The sequence below is a fragment of the Bos indicus genome, chromosome 5 (assembly GCF_029378745.1).
Source record: "Bos indicus isolate NIAB-ARS_2022 breed Sahiwal x Tharparkar chromosome 5, NIAB-ARS_B.indTharparkar_mat_pri_1.0, whole genome shotgun sequence".
In the NCBI taxonomy this organism is placed as follows: Eukaryota; Metazoa; Chordata; class Mammalia; order Artiodactyla; family Bovidae; genus Bos; species Bos indicus.
This window is the reverse complement of record NC_091764.1, coordinates 31,151,444-31,167,644: the sequence shown is the minus strand read 5'-3', so window position 1 is coordinate 31,167,644 and position 16,201 is coordinate 31,151,444. Positions and strand designations below refer to the sequence as shown.

Here is a 16,201-nt window from a genome sequence, read left to right as displayed (position 1 = left end):
TAGAATGAGGGGTTTCTCCGCTCAGCCACATCATACTTACACTGTCAGCTTCACTGTGATGATCAAATCTTAGGTATTCCCACTGAACTCAATTCCCACAGGATCCTGTGCAGTAAGAAAGTACATACTATACTACCAAAACTAAGACAACTATTATCGTATCAATGAAATGACAGTTAAAGACTAACTTGAAGACTCAGCACACATAAATGATCATCAGATGAGTGTTTAACATTTATTGATGGGATGGATAAATACAGATTGAGAAACATACTTGACAGCAAAATATCAAATTGATAGCCAGACTATAAAATGTATACAATGTACTTTTTAAATTTTTAAAAACATTTTTTAAAATTTTTTACAAAGAGCCCTTACTGTAATGGTCACTTACATCTTACCATTCACATAACAACAGTAGAGATCCCAGGAGTAGCATCCAGAACTGAGGTGCCCCGAGGAAGACAGAGGCAAGAGCAGAATAATATGCTGAGAAAGGACTCTAAAGAGTAATACAAAAAAAAAACAAGACAAAAATATCACCACAAAATTGTACCTGAGTGACACAGATTGGTAAAGTGTTTCATTTTTTTTTTTCCTTCTTTGCTCTTTGGTCTGATAAGAAAAGTTTTAGGTGTGGGGAGTAGGGTGAGGAGGTGGTCAGTTTCAAATCCAGAACCTAAGTTAACACTAAGTCAAGTCAGCTGCATTCTTTTGTGTGCTTAACCCAGCCAGCACTTCCATCTTGTAACCAAATCCAATGTGATCAACCACTAATCAGTTAAGGCCTCAGCTTTCAACTGAACAGTTCCTGATAACCTGATGGAGACATACTTGCTCTGGCTTCAATTAGCATGCTGTCAAGCATCCCTCTCCATGCTTAATATGGCAACAGAAAACCCAAGTCTTTCTCTTTTCATTCACCATGAATACACACTTAAAAACAGGAAGAGTAGACACCACTTTTCAGTAAACATTCCTTTAGAGACATTAAAATGGAAGGGTCTCCCACTTAAAAATAATTCTCACTCAAGACCACTCTATCAGGCAGGATTATAGTACCAGGCTTTTTATCCCACATAGGGATAGAGAGATAAAACTGACAGTGTGATACAACATGAACATTCTTTAAACCACCAGGAACAGATACTCAGTTAAAAGCTGGGTGTTGACAAGCAGCAACACAAGAAATCTGGGGAGGCATCAGTCACTAAACGTTTAGTGGGACTGCAGAGGGCTTACTTCTCACCATGTGAAGGGTTGCATAGGCTGCTTAAATTCTCCCAACCCCAAGACAGTAACATTTATATTCCAACTTAAAGATGTTGGAGAATCCTTTTTCCCTGGCATTAAGATCAAAACAAATTATCAACAAAGGAATAATCCTTTTAAAAGTTAAATCAGTTCCCAAGTTCCCACAGTCCCCTGTTTCTGTGGGAAACACAGGTATGTTTAGAATCCAACTATAATCGGCTTTTGTCCAGGAACAAAGAGGGGAATGGATTTTCAATATGGGGAATTAGGTAGCAGAGGTGAAAGTAAATCCAGCACTGATGTTACCAGGATTTTATTTTTATATTCTAATCCATTGCTGTTCCACCTGGAGATTTAATTTTTCTATCAATACTGGTGAAGCCAATAATACAGAACTATGTAAAAGGATACATTAAATGAAAACACTAAAATCATAAAAAAAAGGGGGGGGGGGAAGCTGAGGGTCTCAGATATGGAAACACACTGATTCAAGTAAAAAGACCAGACTAATTCCTATGTATTTTCTAAACCCCAAAAGCATAACTGATACTTCAGAAGACCAACGTAGCTTTAGATTAATGCTTCACTAAAGGTAAGCAAACAGCAACACAGGTTATCTGATTAAAAGTCCTACGAACAATTCACAGATAATCGTTTTTGCCAACATGAGATTCAAGCAAAGTTTCAGGAATGAGATTTATAGAACTTGAGGCTCCAGGCCTGCTTATCACCACTTATCCTTGATAGTCTAGGTTAAAAGAGGGGGGGAAAGCCATGTTTACTAGACTAACTTTGGATGTATAAATCCTGTTTTTCACCCTTTGAAGTGGTGAGGGTAAAAGACGACACAGTGTTTAGAAACCACACAACCTCATGAAGCCTAAGTTTATGGAATTTGGACAACATGCATGCTAGTTGACAGGGACATCTGCTAACCCAAAGACAATGCAGCAAACACTTCATGCAGAGCCCATAAGGAGGCTCATAACATATGCAGAGATACAAAAGCAGACACTGCAGGAATCTTAAAACAGTATCAGGAGGCACTAATATAGAAAAGTCTCTAAACTGACCTATATCAGCAATGATCTACTAGTGCAAAGGCCAGACTATACAGCAGAAAGCAGCTTTTAGGCTCTAGTAAGCATTTTTTTCAAGGTCACTCCTGACAAAGTTCTAAGGAACTAACTACAGACTGCCATTAAGAACTGCTGAGGCCAAGTGGATATGTATGTCTGTGGTGAGGAAGTGAATGTGATTAGAAAATATGTGACATTTCATGAGAAAAACTTAAAGCTGTAAGAGACATTTTCATAATCAAATCAGTGATCATCACTTCCACAAAGATACAAAAGCAAACTAAATAACCTTTAAAGGTCAGGGAAGAAAGCTGACTCCACCAAACAAAATCTAAACGAACAGCCTAAATTTAGTAAACACATCACGCATCTACCAATTACCAAACATAACACAGAAAATATCAAGGAAAAAGAGGAAAATGTCATCTGTAAAAGTAAAGTGACATTCCAAGTCAAAAGTATTACTGGTGTATCGATCAGCAGAGAGCTCACTTTACACAGCAATAGCAGGCACTCTAGACAGTTAAAATATGCAGAGACGAAGGACACTAACTCATCTTCGGTTAAGGTTTATTGTACAAATTCCCTCCTGTATTAGGCCAGTGCATCAGCAATTCCAACTGCCTCAGTTTTCTCCCCAACCTGTTCCTGGCAAGCAGCAGCACACACAAAACTCCTATCTCCCTATGACTTTCAATGAAAAAATTCAATTTATCCATAAAGAATATTTGGTGTGAAAAAAGCTGCATTAAAATCAAGAAGACAAATTCAAACTGCATCACCTTTTCCATAGCAAAAAACACCATGAAGACTGAAGAATATCACATGAAATGATCTGTGACTTGGTGGCATTTTCAGCTGGACAACTTGGCTTAGAATTCTTTCTAGCCCCCTGAAAGATTTCTTTCAACAAAAACATTCACTCCTAAAATATGGGACAATTAAGTACCCATAAGAACAGGACTCCTGATCCATTTTTCTAAAGGACTTTTAGAAATCTCCAGAAGAACTTCTGCCTAGAATTAAAGCCACCAAAGATGGACAATCTAAACATAACAGTTATCTGTAGGCTAGGCTTGCTCACCCTCATGGCATCAGCACTGTTAAATTCGTAAGTTTCGATCTCTGAAGTCATATAGACTGCAAAAATTGAGGATGCAGCTGCTTCCCTTCAGACATACAGAAAGTCTTACATTCATAATATAATTTAAAATATAATGTCCTAAAAATTCCCAATCACAATTTTCATTGTTTTCAGTATCCTCTAGCTCCATGGCTTCTCCCAGAACTATGCTCACATATGGTCTGGGCTTCACTGAAAGGATAGCACACCCCACTTCCATTCAGGGACCCTGAGACTGCTCTCACTTGAACACTTTCCAAAAGCCCAACATGGGGGGAAAAAAAACACAATACAATTCTGTAGGGCCGAAGCCAGCCTAGCTCTCCAGCCTTCTTCCTCAATCCCATCTTTGTTCTCTATCAAAAGGAAAAAGAGGGTAAAAAAGGAAGTCTGTATAAGAGTCCAATATCAGACTATTGGCGGCACCTGCCCAAACTAGAATTTAGAAGGCTACCTTCAATTACAACATAAAGAATAGGGGAAAATATCACACCAAATATATGCCTCTTCCTCCCTTTATGCTCAAAAAGGCCACACCGTGTTCTCCCTAGTAGACTGTCGAGAAGTAGAAATGGTGAAGGACAGGGAGGGAAAGATAAAACATGATTTTTAAACACACACACACTTAATATCACACATACCCACACTTATATACACACTTACAGGTCGAAACACTTCAAGTGGCCAGAGCCTGTCTCAGCACTCATGGCCAAAATCCTATCTTCCCAACCCACCTACACACACCCCCAACCCTCCAATCCCACCCGGAAGGACTCATTACTGTGCATCTCATACACACAGCAAAATCCCTACCCCTTCCCCAATTATATAAAAAAAAAAAAAACTAAACAGATAACTTACTTTCTTTAAATTATTTTTTAAAAGTCTCTTAAAAGATTTTGATGTTTAAATACTTCCTCTCTTCTTATATATTAAACACCAAAAGGATCCACAACTGTTTGATAAAACAAACCCTCCATATTTCAGTCCTGGCAAGAAGAGGGAAGATATCAACTCTAATCAACCTAATTAGGAGGTGGAGAGGCCAAGAAGAGAGAAAGTATTCTGAATCATTCACAGCTTTAACACATTCTCACCTCTCCAATACCAGTAAAAACTATAATAAAATAGTTAAATTTCTGAGGCAGGAGACATTAACAACCAAGGCCCTCAACCATCCTCCCACCTATGTCTCAATATTAATTTATTCCCTAGTCCAACAAGGGTGACATATTTCATATGAGAAGTACTTTTCTTAGTCCAGAATCAGTAGTTTAAAAACAAATGCGTTTTTAAAGAAGCTTTTTTCTCTTCTTCTTTTTCACTTGGGAAGGGGTGGAAGCGGTGGAGGAGGTTCTGATGGTAGAGGTGGCGGCCGGGGTTTGTCTGTGTTGCCAGATCTGGAGGACATTCCACCAGCCCGTGGATTCATATATTCTCCATAAGAATGAACGTATTCAAACGCCGGGGGCTGAGTGGGCTGAACACCCTGGGCATTGAGAAGGGAGTTAAGCATATTCACAGTATCTTGATAGTCTGTGGTCTGGGGTGTATTGTGACTATTGGCCCCAGTGGAGCTTTTATCCAATTTCATGTGAGGAACTCGAGTTTTACAGCTGGGCTGTGAAAAATGAAGGCCACTTGTGTCTGAGCTATGCCCAGGCAACTGGGCCATTGTAGGAAGAGGTGGGAAGGAGAAATTTATGGAAGAGGATTTAGCACTCTTGGCGGTCTTGGTTGAATGATCATACGCCACCCCTCCAGTCTCTTCAGGGAGGGGCCTTTTACGAGAAGAACTGGAAGAGGAGAAAGAGCTAGACAAGCTGTAGGGTTTGTGTGCTAAGGTGCTTGTCTGGCTACTATGTTTTGGATCACCCAGACGTTTGTTCCCAGTACCAGCTGGAAGCTGTGAGTGAGAGTGTTTGTGTGAGTGGTGATTATGATGATGATGATGATTAGATGGGTGAGTTTTGTGCTTTTCTTTGTGCTCTCGGTTCTTTGTGACACTATCATCTACAGAATTGTGCTTATCAGCTGCAGTGTGAACTTTAATGCGCATTTTTATCTCCTCTGGTTTTATAGAGGCAGCTTTATCTCCACCTGTCATTGGGATTCTCATTTTGAGAGCTGTTTTGTCAGTTTTTTCCAGAAAAGGCCGCTCAGGGTTTTCTGAGCCCTCTATGGGCATTTTCAGAATGACCGAAGAATGGCTATCATGGTGAGACAGAAGATTCTGGGCAGCATACGCGTACTGTGACTTCACATTGGCCTCCATGTTCTCCAGTTGCCTCTTCTGGGCAGCCAACTCTTCTGCATGCTTTGCACGGTATTCTTTCAGTGATACTTTAGCTGACGGCACACTCTTACTATTCTGTTTCTGGGAAACAAATGCATTTGAACCATCCTGTTGTAAGGAATGATCAGCTCCTACAAGTGCTAAATTCTCACTCTTCCGATAACCCTGAGCAGGTTCTACCTTGAAAGGAGGGTGGGAGGACAGCCAACGCTCACTTGACAACATCTCCACGTTGCTTAAGTTGCTCTTTGAGTCTTCAGTGGCTGGAAGGGAAGGCACTGCACTTGTGGTAGAAGAAGCTGACATGCTCATTAAACCTGCGATAGTTGTATCTGAAGAGCTCTGGGAAATCATATTAAGGATTGTCTGCTCCGAAGAGTTTTCATCTGCTCCTCGGTCATCTGCTTTTGTTTTCCTGTCAGCCTGCCATGCCTAGAATAAAGCAAATAGCATTTTTTTCAATTTAAGTAATTCATCATATGGGAAAAAAACACTGAAATGAGTAGACTGTGTCTGCTGTGGCATTGGGAATTGGGCTAGCCCATAACCAGAAGGCTACTCTAACATGAGACTGATAATTATTACCATCAGGAGATTTAAAATTTTTTAAACTTCAATCAAGAATCACAAGATCGCAAAGAGGCACAATACCTAAGGTATGAAAGCAAGCCAAGTGTCCAACAACAAAAAAGAACGGATTTTAAAAATGTGGCCTGTACATACAATGAAGTATCATTTAGCCTTAAAAGAGGAGGGCAATTCTGTGAAGACAGCAGAGTAGGAAGCCCCAAGAATCTGTCTCCCACCTAAACAACAACTTCACAGGCAGGATCTTTTTGATATAACTATTTTGGAACACTGCAGTCTGCTGAAGGCTTGTAATTTCCAGGGTAAGTAAGCCATGGACAAATAATTGGGTTTAATTTCCCTCAGTTTCAGCTCTCAGCCCCAGGTAGCTGTGCATCTGTTCCTATAGTACCTTTCTCACAGCTTGGGGAAGCCTGACTGGCAAATATTGGAGATCTGTGCTCTGATCGCTGACTGTTGCTTTCAATCACAGAGGTACAAACAGGCAGGAGACCACTGTTGCACCTCCCTCCATTGTTGTGATCCCCTCCTCCTCTGGCTGAAGTGAATTCCCCAGATACAAAGGGCCAACACCTTTCCTCCCCCACTTCATTTTTTCCTTTTCCCTCTTTGGGAGCCAGATATTATGGTAGAAAATTTAAAAACTACATATACAGAAATGTCTAGGAGAAGGCTCAGAAAAGAGAAGTCCATAATTTTACACATCAGGCTAATCTTCAGCACAGAGATATCCCTGAAAAATCAAGCCACCAGCCCAAATATACAAAAATAAAAAATAACAAACCCCAGGAAAGTGAGGGAATCTGATTTCCAGAGTTACCGTGTTATTAGATTCAAATATTCAATCTTCAACAACGAAAAATCACAAGGCATATAAAGAAGCAAGAAGTATAGCCCATTCGAAAGGAAAAAAAAAAAAATCAACAGAAACTGTCCTGAAAAAGACCCAATGGCAAATCTACTAGGCAAAGATGTTAAAATAACTGCCTTAAAGACACTTAAGGAAACGAAGTTGAAAGTTAAGAAAACAACATGTTAACAAAATGAGATAAAGAGATTTAAAAAGAAAATAAAAATGTTTAAAGAAACTAGAAAGAAATCTTGGAGCTGAAAAGTACAATAACTGAAATGAAAAATGCACTGGAGGATTTAAAAGACAGATGAGGCAGAAAAATCAGCAAACTTGAAGACAGCACAATGGAAATTATATCAAGTCTGAGAAACCAAACGAAAAAAAAAATCAGAGTACTATAACTTTAGGATGTCAAAGATAATCCCATGATAAATTCAAAGAAAACAGCCTAGAATACAAAAAACGAGCAAGAAAGTTTAACATTTTTCACTATGAAAAATCAACTAAGTACAAAAAACAGTAATGCAGGAAATGAACAAAAAGCTCTAAGGCACACAGGCATACTTGTGGAGATGCTGTGGGTTCAGTTTCAGACCATCTCAATGAAGCTAATCACAATAAAGTCAGGGAATTCTCTGGTAGCTCAGTCGGTAAAGAATCTGCCTGCAGTACAGGAGACCCGGGTTCAGTCCCCAGCTTGGGAAGATACCCAAGAGAAGGAAATGGCAACCCACTCCAGTATTCTTGCCTGGAAATCCCATGGACAGAGGAGCCTGGTGGGCTATAGTCCACAGGGTAGCAAGGGTCAGACAGACTGAGCAACTAAACCACCACCACCACAATAAAGCAAGCCACAAAAAACTTCTCAATACCCAGTGCATATAAAAATTATCCTTATGTTGTTTATTAAATATGCAATGCATTATTTCTTAAAAAAAAAAAAACAAAAAAAAACAAAACACATACATTTATTTAAAATACCTTATTGGTAAAAAATGCTAACCATCATTTGAGTTGTAGTAGTAATATTATTACATATCACCATAACAGGAATTTCCAAAATGTAACAGACACAAAGTGAGCAAATACTGTTGGGAAAATGGCACAAACAGACCTTTTCATTGCCACAAACCTTCATTATAAAGAGTGCAATTATCTGCGAAGTGCAATAAAACTAGGTATGCCTATATAAAAAATACCATAAGTAAAAGAAGTAAGTCTTTCCTTATCTCTAATTACTTTAAGTGTAAGTGGACTAAACTCTTAAGGAAAAGACAGATTTGTAGAATGGGTAAAAACATATGCTCGAACTCCAACTTACAGTTATCTATATGCCACTGAGATCCAAAGACCCAAACAAGCAAAATGAAAGGATGGAAAAAGAAACACAATGCAAACAGTAACCATGAGAACATGCATGGCTATTCTAAGAGCAGACAAAATAGACTTTAAATCAAAAAAGGTTTTAAGAGACAAAGAAGGGACATTATATATGTTAAAAGGCTAGGTACAGAAATAAGACACACCAGTTATAAACATTTACATACCTAGTGACAGGCCATCAAAATATATGAGGCCAAAACCTAAAAGAATTCAAGAAAAATAGACAGCTTTACAGTAATAGTTGAAGACTTCAATACCCCCTTCACAATGATTGATAGATCAGACAAGAGGATGAGGAAATAGGACTTAAATAAACTAACTAGATCCAACAAACATATACAGAACACTCTCCCCAAATGAGCAGCATACATTCTTTAAGTGCATATGAGACATTTTCCAGGACAGACCATATGTTAGGCCGCAAACTTAAGTCAACAGATTTTAAAAGACACATATCATACTAAAAATCAAAATGAGATAAAAGTTAGTGAAAACTGGGGGGAAAAAATCACAATGGATCAAAGAAATCAAAAGGGAAATGAGAAAATACTTAAGAGAAAAAGGAAAACAAAAGTACAACATTTCAAAACTTAAGGGATGTAGCAAAAGTGGTGCTAAGGGAGAAATTTACAGATATAAACACACTAAAATCAGGAAACTAAAATCCCACAAGCTGTGAAACACAAAAACAAATCAACAAACATCTCAAAATAACAAACTTACAATTTAAGGAACTAGAAAAAGAACAAAGGTAGCAGAGAGAAAGATGCAATAAAGATTAGAGCAGAGAATAAAATGGAGAAAAGAAAAATAGAGAAAAATCAAAATAAAATTTGGGGACTTCCCCGGTGGTCACGTAGTTAAGAATCTGCCTGTCAATGTAGGGGACACAGGTTCAGTCCCTGGTCCAGAAAGATCCCACATGACATGGGATTAAGCCCATGCACAACAACTACTGATCGGGCTCTAGAGCCCTTGACCTGTAACTACTCAGCCTGTGAGTTCCAATTCCTGAAGCCTGCACACGTAGAGCCCGTGCTCCGTGACAAGAGAAGCCACCACAAGAAGGAACACCAATCCTTTTCAAACACTCCAAAAAATAAGAGGACGAATACTTCCCAACTCATTCTATGAGGTGAGCACCACCCTGATAACCAAAATCAGACTAAAACACTGTAAGAAGGGAAAACTACAGGCCAATATCCCTTAAAAACATAGATAAAAAATCTTCAACGAAATACTAGCAAAATGAATTTGACAGCCTATTTTAAAAACTACATATCATGACCAAGTGGGATTTATTCCTGGAATATAAAGACAGTTCAACATACGGAAATCAATTGATATGCTATGTCACAAAAAGTGAGACACGACTGAGCACGTACACAAGCACATCACATAAGCAGAATGAAGGGGGAAAAAAAACAATACATGATCGTCTCAATTCATGAAGAAAAAGCATTTGACAAAATTCAACACATTTTCAACATAAAAATACTCAACAAACTAGGGATATAAGCAAACTATCTAAACATAATAAAAGCCATATATAAAAACCCCAGTGAATATCATATTCAATGGTTAAAGTCTGAAAACTTTCCTTAATATCAAGAATAAGGAAAGGATGCTCACTTTCAATACACTTCTGGAAGTCCTAGCCACAGCAATCAGGCAAGACAAAGAAAGAAAAGGCATCAAATTGGAAAAGAAGAAGTAATATTACTGGTCTGCAGATGACATGAGCTTATATGCAGAAAACCCCAAAGATTCCATCAAAAAATTATTTTCTATAATTTTATTAGAATTAATCAATGAATTAGGCAAAGTAGCAAGATAAATAAAATTCAGTTACAATTCCCTGAATGAACAGTAAACAATCTGAAAAGGAAATTATATGAAAACAATCCCATTTACAACAGCATCAAAAAGAATACTTAGAAATTACCAAGTAAAAATTTGCATGGGCTTCCCTAGTAGCTCAGACGGTAAAGCATCTGACTGCAATGCAGGAGACCCGGGTTCAATCCCTGGGTTGGGAAGATCCCCTGGAGAAAGAAATGGCAACCCATTCCAGTATCCTTGACTGGAAAATCCCATGGACAGAAGAGGCTGGTGGGCTGTACAATCCATGGGGTCACAAAGAGTCAGACACGACTCAGTGACTAACACACAAAGACTTGCACAGTGACAACTGCAGAACACTGGTGAAAGGTATTATGGAAAACATAACCAGAAACTCATCCGGTGTACTCGATCCAAACATTAACTCAAACATTAATATTGTTAAAATGTGCATACTCAAAGCAATGTATAGACTTCTGCAATCACTATCAAAATTCCAACGACATTTTTTGCAGAAATAAAAAATCCATCCTATAATTTATATGGAATCTCAAAGGACCCTGAATAGACAAAACAATCTCAAAAATGAAAAACCAAGCAGGAAGACTCACACTTCCTGATTCCCAAACTTACTACAAAGCCACAGTAATCAGAACAGTGGGGTAATGACATATAGATGAATGAAACAGAAGTCCAGAAAAAACGTTGTCATACATGGTCAAATGATTTTTGACGAGGGTGCCAAGACCATTCAATGGGGAAAGGACAGTTTTTTCAACAAATGGTGCTAGGAAAACTACACATCCACATGCAAAAGAATGAGACTGGACCCTTACCTAATACCATATACAAAAATTAACACAGATAAAGGATCCAAACTGAGATCCAAAACAGTAAAACTCATATACCTCAGAAAACCATAATCCTAAAAGACGTATGTACCCCAATGTTCAATGCAGCACTATTTATTTACAATATCCAGGACATGGAAGCAACCTAGGTGTCCATCGACAGATGAATGGATAAAAGAAATTGTGATACCTATATACAATGGAATGTTACTTAGCCACAAAAAGGAATGAACTGGAGGCAGTTAAACTGTGGTAGATGAACGTAGAACCTGTTATACAGAATAAGTCAGAAAGAGAAAAACAAATATCATATATGAACGCATATGTATGGAATCTAGAAAAATAGTATTGATGATCCTATTTCCAGGGCAGGAACAGACACAGAGTACAGACTTGTGAACACAGAGAACTTCCCCTTGTGGGGGAAGGAGAAGGTAGGATGAATTGAGAGTAGCACTGAAATATATACATTACCACGTAGAAACAGTGACAGATTTTATTTTCTTGGGCTCCAATATCACTGCAGTTGGTGACTGTAGCCATGAAATTAAAAGATGCTTGGCTCCTTGGAAAAAAGCTATGGACAAACCTAGATAGTGTATTAAAAAGAAGAGACATCACTTTGTCAACAAAGGTCTGTATAGTCAAAGCTATGGTTTTCCCAGTAGTCAGGTACAGATCTGAGAGTTGGACCATAAAGAAGGCTGAGTACCAAAGAATTGATGCTTTTGAATTGTGGTACTACAGAAGATTCTTCAGAGTCCCTTGGACGGCAAGGAGATCAAAGCTGTCAATCCTAAAGAAAATCAACCCTGAATATACATTAGAAGGACTGATGCTGATGCTGAAGCTCCAAAACTTTAGCCACCTGATGCAAATAGCCAACTCAAAGGAAAAGACCAATGCTAGGAAAGATTGAAGGCACAAGGGGACGACAGAGGATGAGATGGCTGGATGGCATGAACGGACACAAGTTTGAGCAAACTCCAGGAGATAGTGAAGGACAAGGAAGCCTGGCATGCTGCAGTCCGTGGGGTTGCAAAGAGTCAGACATGACTTTGTAACTGAACAACAATGGCTGGTTCACTTATTGTAAGGCAGAAACCAACACAACACTGTAAAGCAATTATCCTCCAATTAAAAATACATATATTCAACTCTTAGAAGAAAGCAAAGAATAAAAGGTTCACAACATTGCATTTAGCAATGACTTCTTAGATATGATAGAAAAGGCCAGGTGACCACACCCCTCCCCAAAAAGAACTCCATGGGAATATTTAAATTTTGTGCATCAAAAGCCACTATCTGGAGTAAAAGGCAACACACATAGGAGAAAATATTTGTAAATTATATATCTGATGAGGGATTAGTATCCAGAATGTGCAAAGAACTCCTAAAACTCAACAACAAAAACCAAACAACCCAATCTGAAAATGGACAAAGGACTGGAGTAGACATTTCTCCAAAGAAGATACACAAATGGCCAATAAGAATATGAAAAATGCTTAACATCACTAATTATTAGGGAACTGCAAATCAAAGACCACTTCACATCCTTTAGACAGCTACTGCCAAAAAAAAAATTAACAGCAAGTGTTAACAAAGATATAAAGAAATTGGAACTCTGTGAACTGTTTGGTAGGAATGTAAAATGGTACACCAGTATGGAAAACAGTTCCTCAACAAAATAAAAATAGAACTAGCATATGACCCAGCAATTCCACTTCTGGGTATATACCCAGAAGAATAGAAAGCAGGGTCTCAAAAGAGATACTATACACCAATATTCATTGCAGCATTACATACAAAAGGTAAAATGCAGACACAAACCAAATGTCTATCGATGGAAGAATGGATAAATAAAATGTGGTACAAACACACAAAAGATTATTCAGCCTTTTAAGAGAACAATTAAAATTCTACCATATGCTACAACATAGACAAACCTTGAGGATGTGCTAATTGAAATAAGTCATTCACAAAAAAACAAATAATGTATGATTCCACTTACATGAGGTTTACAGGTACTAACAATAGTCTAAATAATGAAATATAATCGTGGCTGCCAGAGTCAGGGAATAGACAGTCATTGTTTAACGTTTATAGAGTTTTAGTTTTATAAAATGAAAAGTTATGGGGATAGATGGTAATAATGACTGCAGAACAGTATGCTGCTGCTGCTAAGTCACATCAGTCGTGTCCAACTCTGTGCAACTCCATAGACGGCAGCCCATCTGGCTCCCCCGTCCCTGGGTTTCTCCAGGCAAGAACACTGGAGTACAGTATAAATCCATGTAATACCTGTATACTTAAAAATGGCTAAGAGAGTCAATTTTATGTTATTTGTATTTTACCACAATTTAAAATTTTTTAAAAAATTTAAAAAGAGGGAAATTCTGCCATTTGCAACAAACATAAATGAACCTGGAGGACCTTTTGCTAAGTAAAACAAGCCAGACACAGAAAGACAAGTACTATGTGATCTTACTTATGTAAGGAATCTAAAAGAGTCAAACTTGTAGAGAGTAGAATAGTGGTTTCCAGAGACTGAGGGAAGGAGGAAACAAGGACATGTTAGTCAAAGGGCAAAAAGTTTCAGTTACATAAGATGAATATACCCGAGAGATCCTCTGTACAACATAGTACCTACAGTGAAACATAATATTGTGGGAATCCTCTGGTAGTCCAGTGATTAGGACTCGGTGCTACCACTGCCAGGGTCCCAGGTTCTAACCCTGGTCATGAAACTAGGGGCTTCCCAACTGGTGCAGTGGTCAAGAATCCACCTTCTACTGCAGGAGACGCAAGAGACGTGGGTTCAGTCCCAGGGTTGGGAAGATCCCCTGGAGGAGGAAATGGCAACCCACACCAGTATTCTTGCCTGGAAAATTCCATGGACAGAGGAGGCTGGTGGGCTACAGTCCATGGGGTCGCAAAGAGTCAGAAACAACTGATCACACACACACATACACAGACACACATATACACACACACGAAACTAAGATCCCGCTACAAGGCAATAAAAATAATGAAGTTGTATTCATTCATGAACATCCTTATCTTACGATTACAGTTAGTCTAGAACTCTAGAAATTTTGGTAAAGTTTTACACAAAAGTAAAGGATAAGACTTGTGTCCTCTCAAATCTCCTTTGAACCCTAGGCAAACTCATTTTCTATAACTCAACTTAGGAGAAAGAAAATTAAGAAAATTAAGCATCCTCAGTCTAGAATTCTCAGAAATGCAAGGAATACTTTTAAGTTTTCTGACACTGAAAAAAAAAAAGAGAGAATTATTTCGTTAATCATAAATAAGACTTTCAAGAATACTTGAAACATAACTTTGAACTGTGATCTATATAAAAACAAAATTCGAAAATCCATTTAAAAGCAAGTAATGTCAAAGATAAAATTACAATACCAGCTCTAACCTCCTAACTCTGTATCTTTCCTATATAAGAAGCCAACATTCTATGTCTCCGAAAAGCCAAATTTTCCCCCTTCCCACTCTCTACACACAAAAAAATACTCAACCAACGTTGCTGACCAAATGACTAAACCACGAAGAGTTGCAAAACACAAAATAAATCCTGCTGTTACCTACATCAATGGATTTCTGAGCCAGTATCCCAGCTATGAAGTTGAAATCATAACTGTTGCATAACTATAAAAAGTGGAAATTCCAAACCTAGGGTACATATCCGTATCTGGTATCTCACTGGTACAGTCAAAAGAAAGTGACAGCAATAATTCTTACCCTCCAATTCCAAATTCGTTTGAGCCTGTTGGGGGTTTTCTCCAGAATCTGTAGAAATTCATGTGTCAGTTCTACAAATGAAATTAGAACATTTAAGAAAAACTCAGAGAGGCAGAAGTAATGAAACAAGGATAACCTCAACTAACTGTATTCATCTGAAATCAAGTCACCTTTGGCCAGGTATGTGACAGATCAAGAGCAAGTGCTTTTCAAGGTCCCTTCCTCTAAAACTTACCATCTAAAAGTTCCAAGGTCACAGTGGCGTCAACATACTCCCACCAGTGCTTCCCATCAGTTGAGACTGGGATCTCCCAGTTGGACCACTTGCAAGCCAGATGAATGCAGACACAGGCCACCACAGGAGGTGTGTACTGCAGGCTAAATGTGGTCAAATGCAGGCTGACATCAGAGGGAAGGAAACAAGAGAGTGTCATGAGCTCTCAATTCTGAACCCAAAGTTAAAAAACTCTCCATTATTAAAAAAAAAAAAAAAGTAAAAAAAAGAAAAAGAAAAAAACACTGGAGAGCAAGAAAGGCAAGAAATAGCCAGTGCTCTGATCCAACACCCAACCCAATCCTTCCATTAACCCATCTGCTCAGGTAACAACTTGTCTAATTTTTTTGACTATACATCATTTAATCCACACACTGATGAAGGACCGGAAAAAATAAAAACAAAAATAAAAGACTGAGTACTCAAGTTTTTTTAAATAAGGATTAATCATCCTAAGAATAAGGTCAGAACATAAGAAAAATTTTAACATTTTTAAGATGTACAATCCCTAAATCAAATACTTAAGGAACTATCCTAAAAATTATCTTATTTCTTGCCAGTCATAGGTCTGGTCTCTTTTAAATAATGAATAGATAATCACTCTCTCAAGTGTGAATATACTTGATAGTTTATTTTTAAAATCTCTCCCATCAGGCTATAAAAATGAACTGCTTAGCCTTGACGGTCATTAGGAGTATCTTTGGTTTCCAAGAACTACATAGTAGATTGGAGATGAGAATGTGCAAATCATTTGGTAATACAAGTTATGTGTTAATTTTTTTCTTTAAAAAGGGAACAAGAAAGAAAAAGTATCACAACTCTTAGCACATATATGTGCCCATTTATCTGGGAGTGAGTGAAGACAAAAAGTACCTTTTAAAATACCACAATTACAGCAGAAT

At 38.1% G+C, this 16,201-nt stretch overlaps 1 protein-coding gene across 1 annotated transcript in view; it reads right to left on the bottom strand.

The window, feature by feature from the left end:
• Positions 1-210: 210 nt before the first annotated feature.
• Positions 211-16,201, bottom strand: part of CCNT1 (cyclin T1) — a 40,751-nt gene continuing 24,760 nt past the window's right edge. The window contains exons 7-9 of the mRNA XM_019960688.2: positions 15,261-15,424; positions 15,026-15,096; positions 211-6,184 (exon numbers count right to left, since the gene is read on the bottom strand). Coding sequence (XP_019816247.2) covers positions 4,778-6,184; positions 15,026-15,096; positions 15,261-15,424 — 1,642 coding nt within the window. The 3' untranslated portion in view covers positions 211-4,777. The remainder of the gene's footprint in view (positions 6,185-15,025; positions 15,097-15,260; positions 15,425-16,201) is intronic.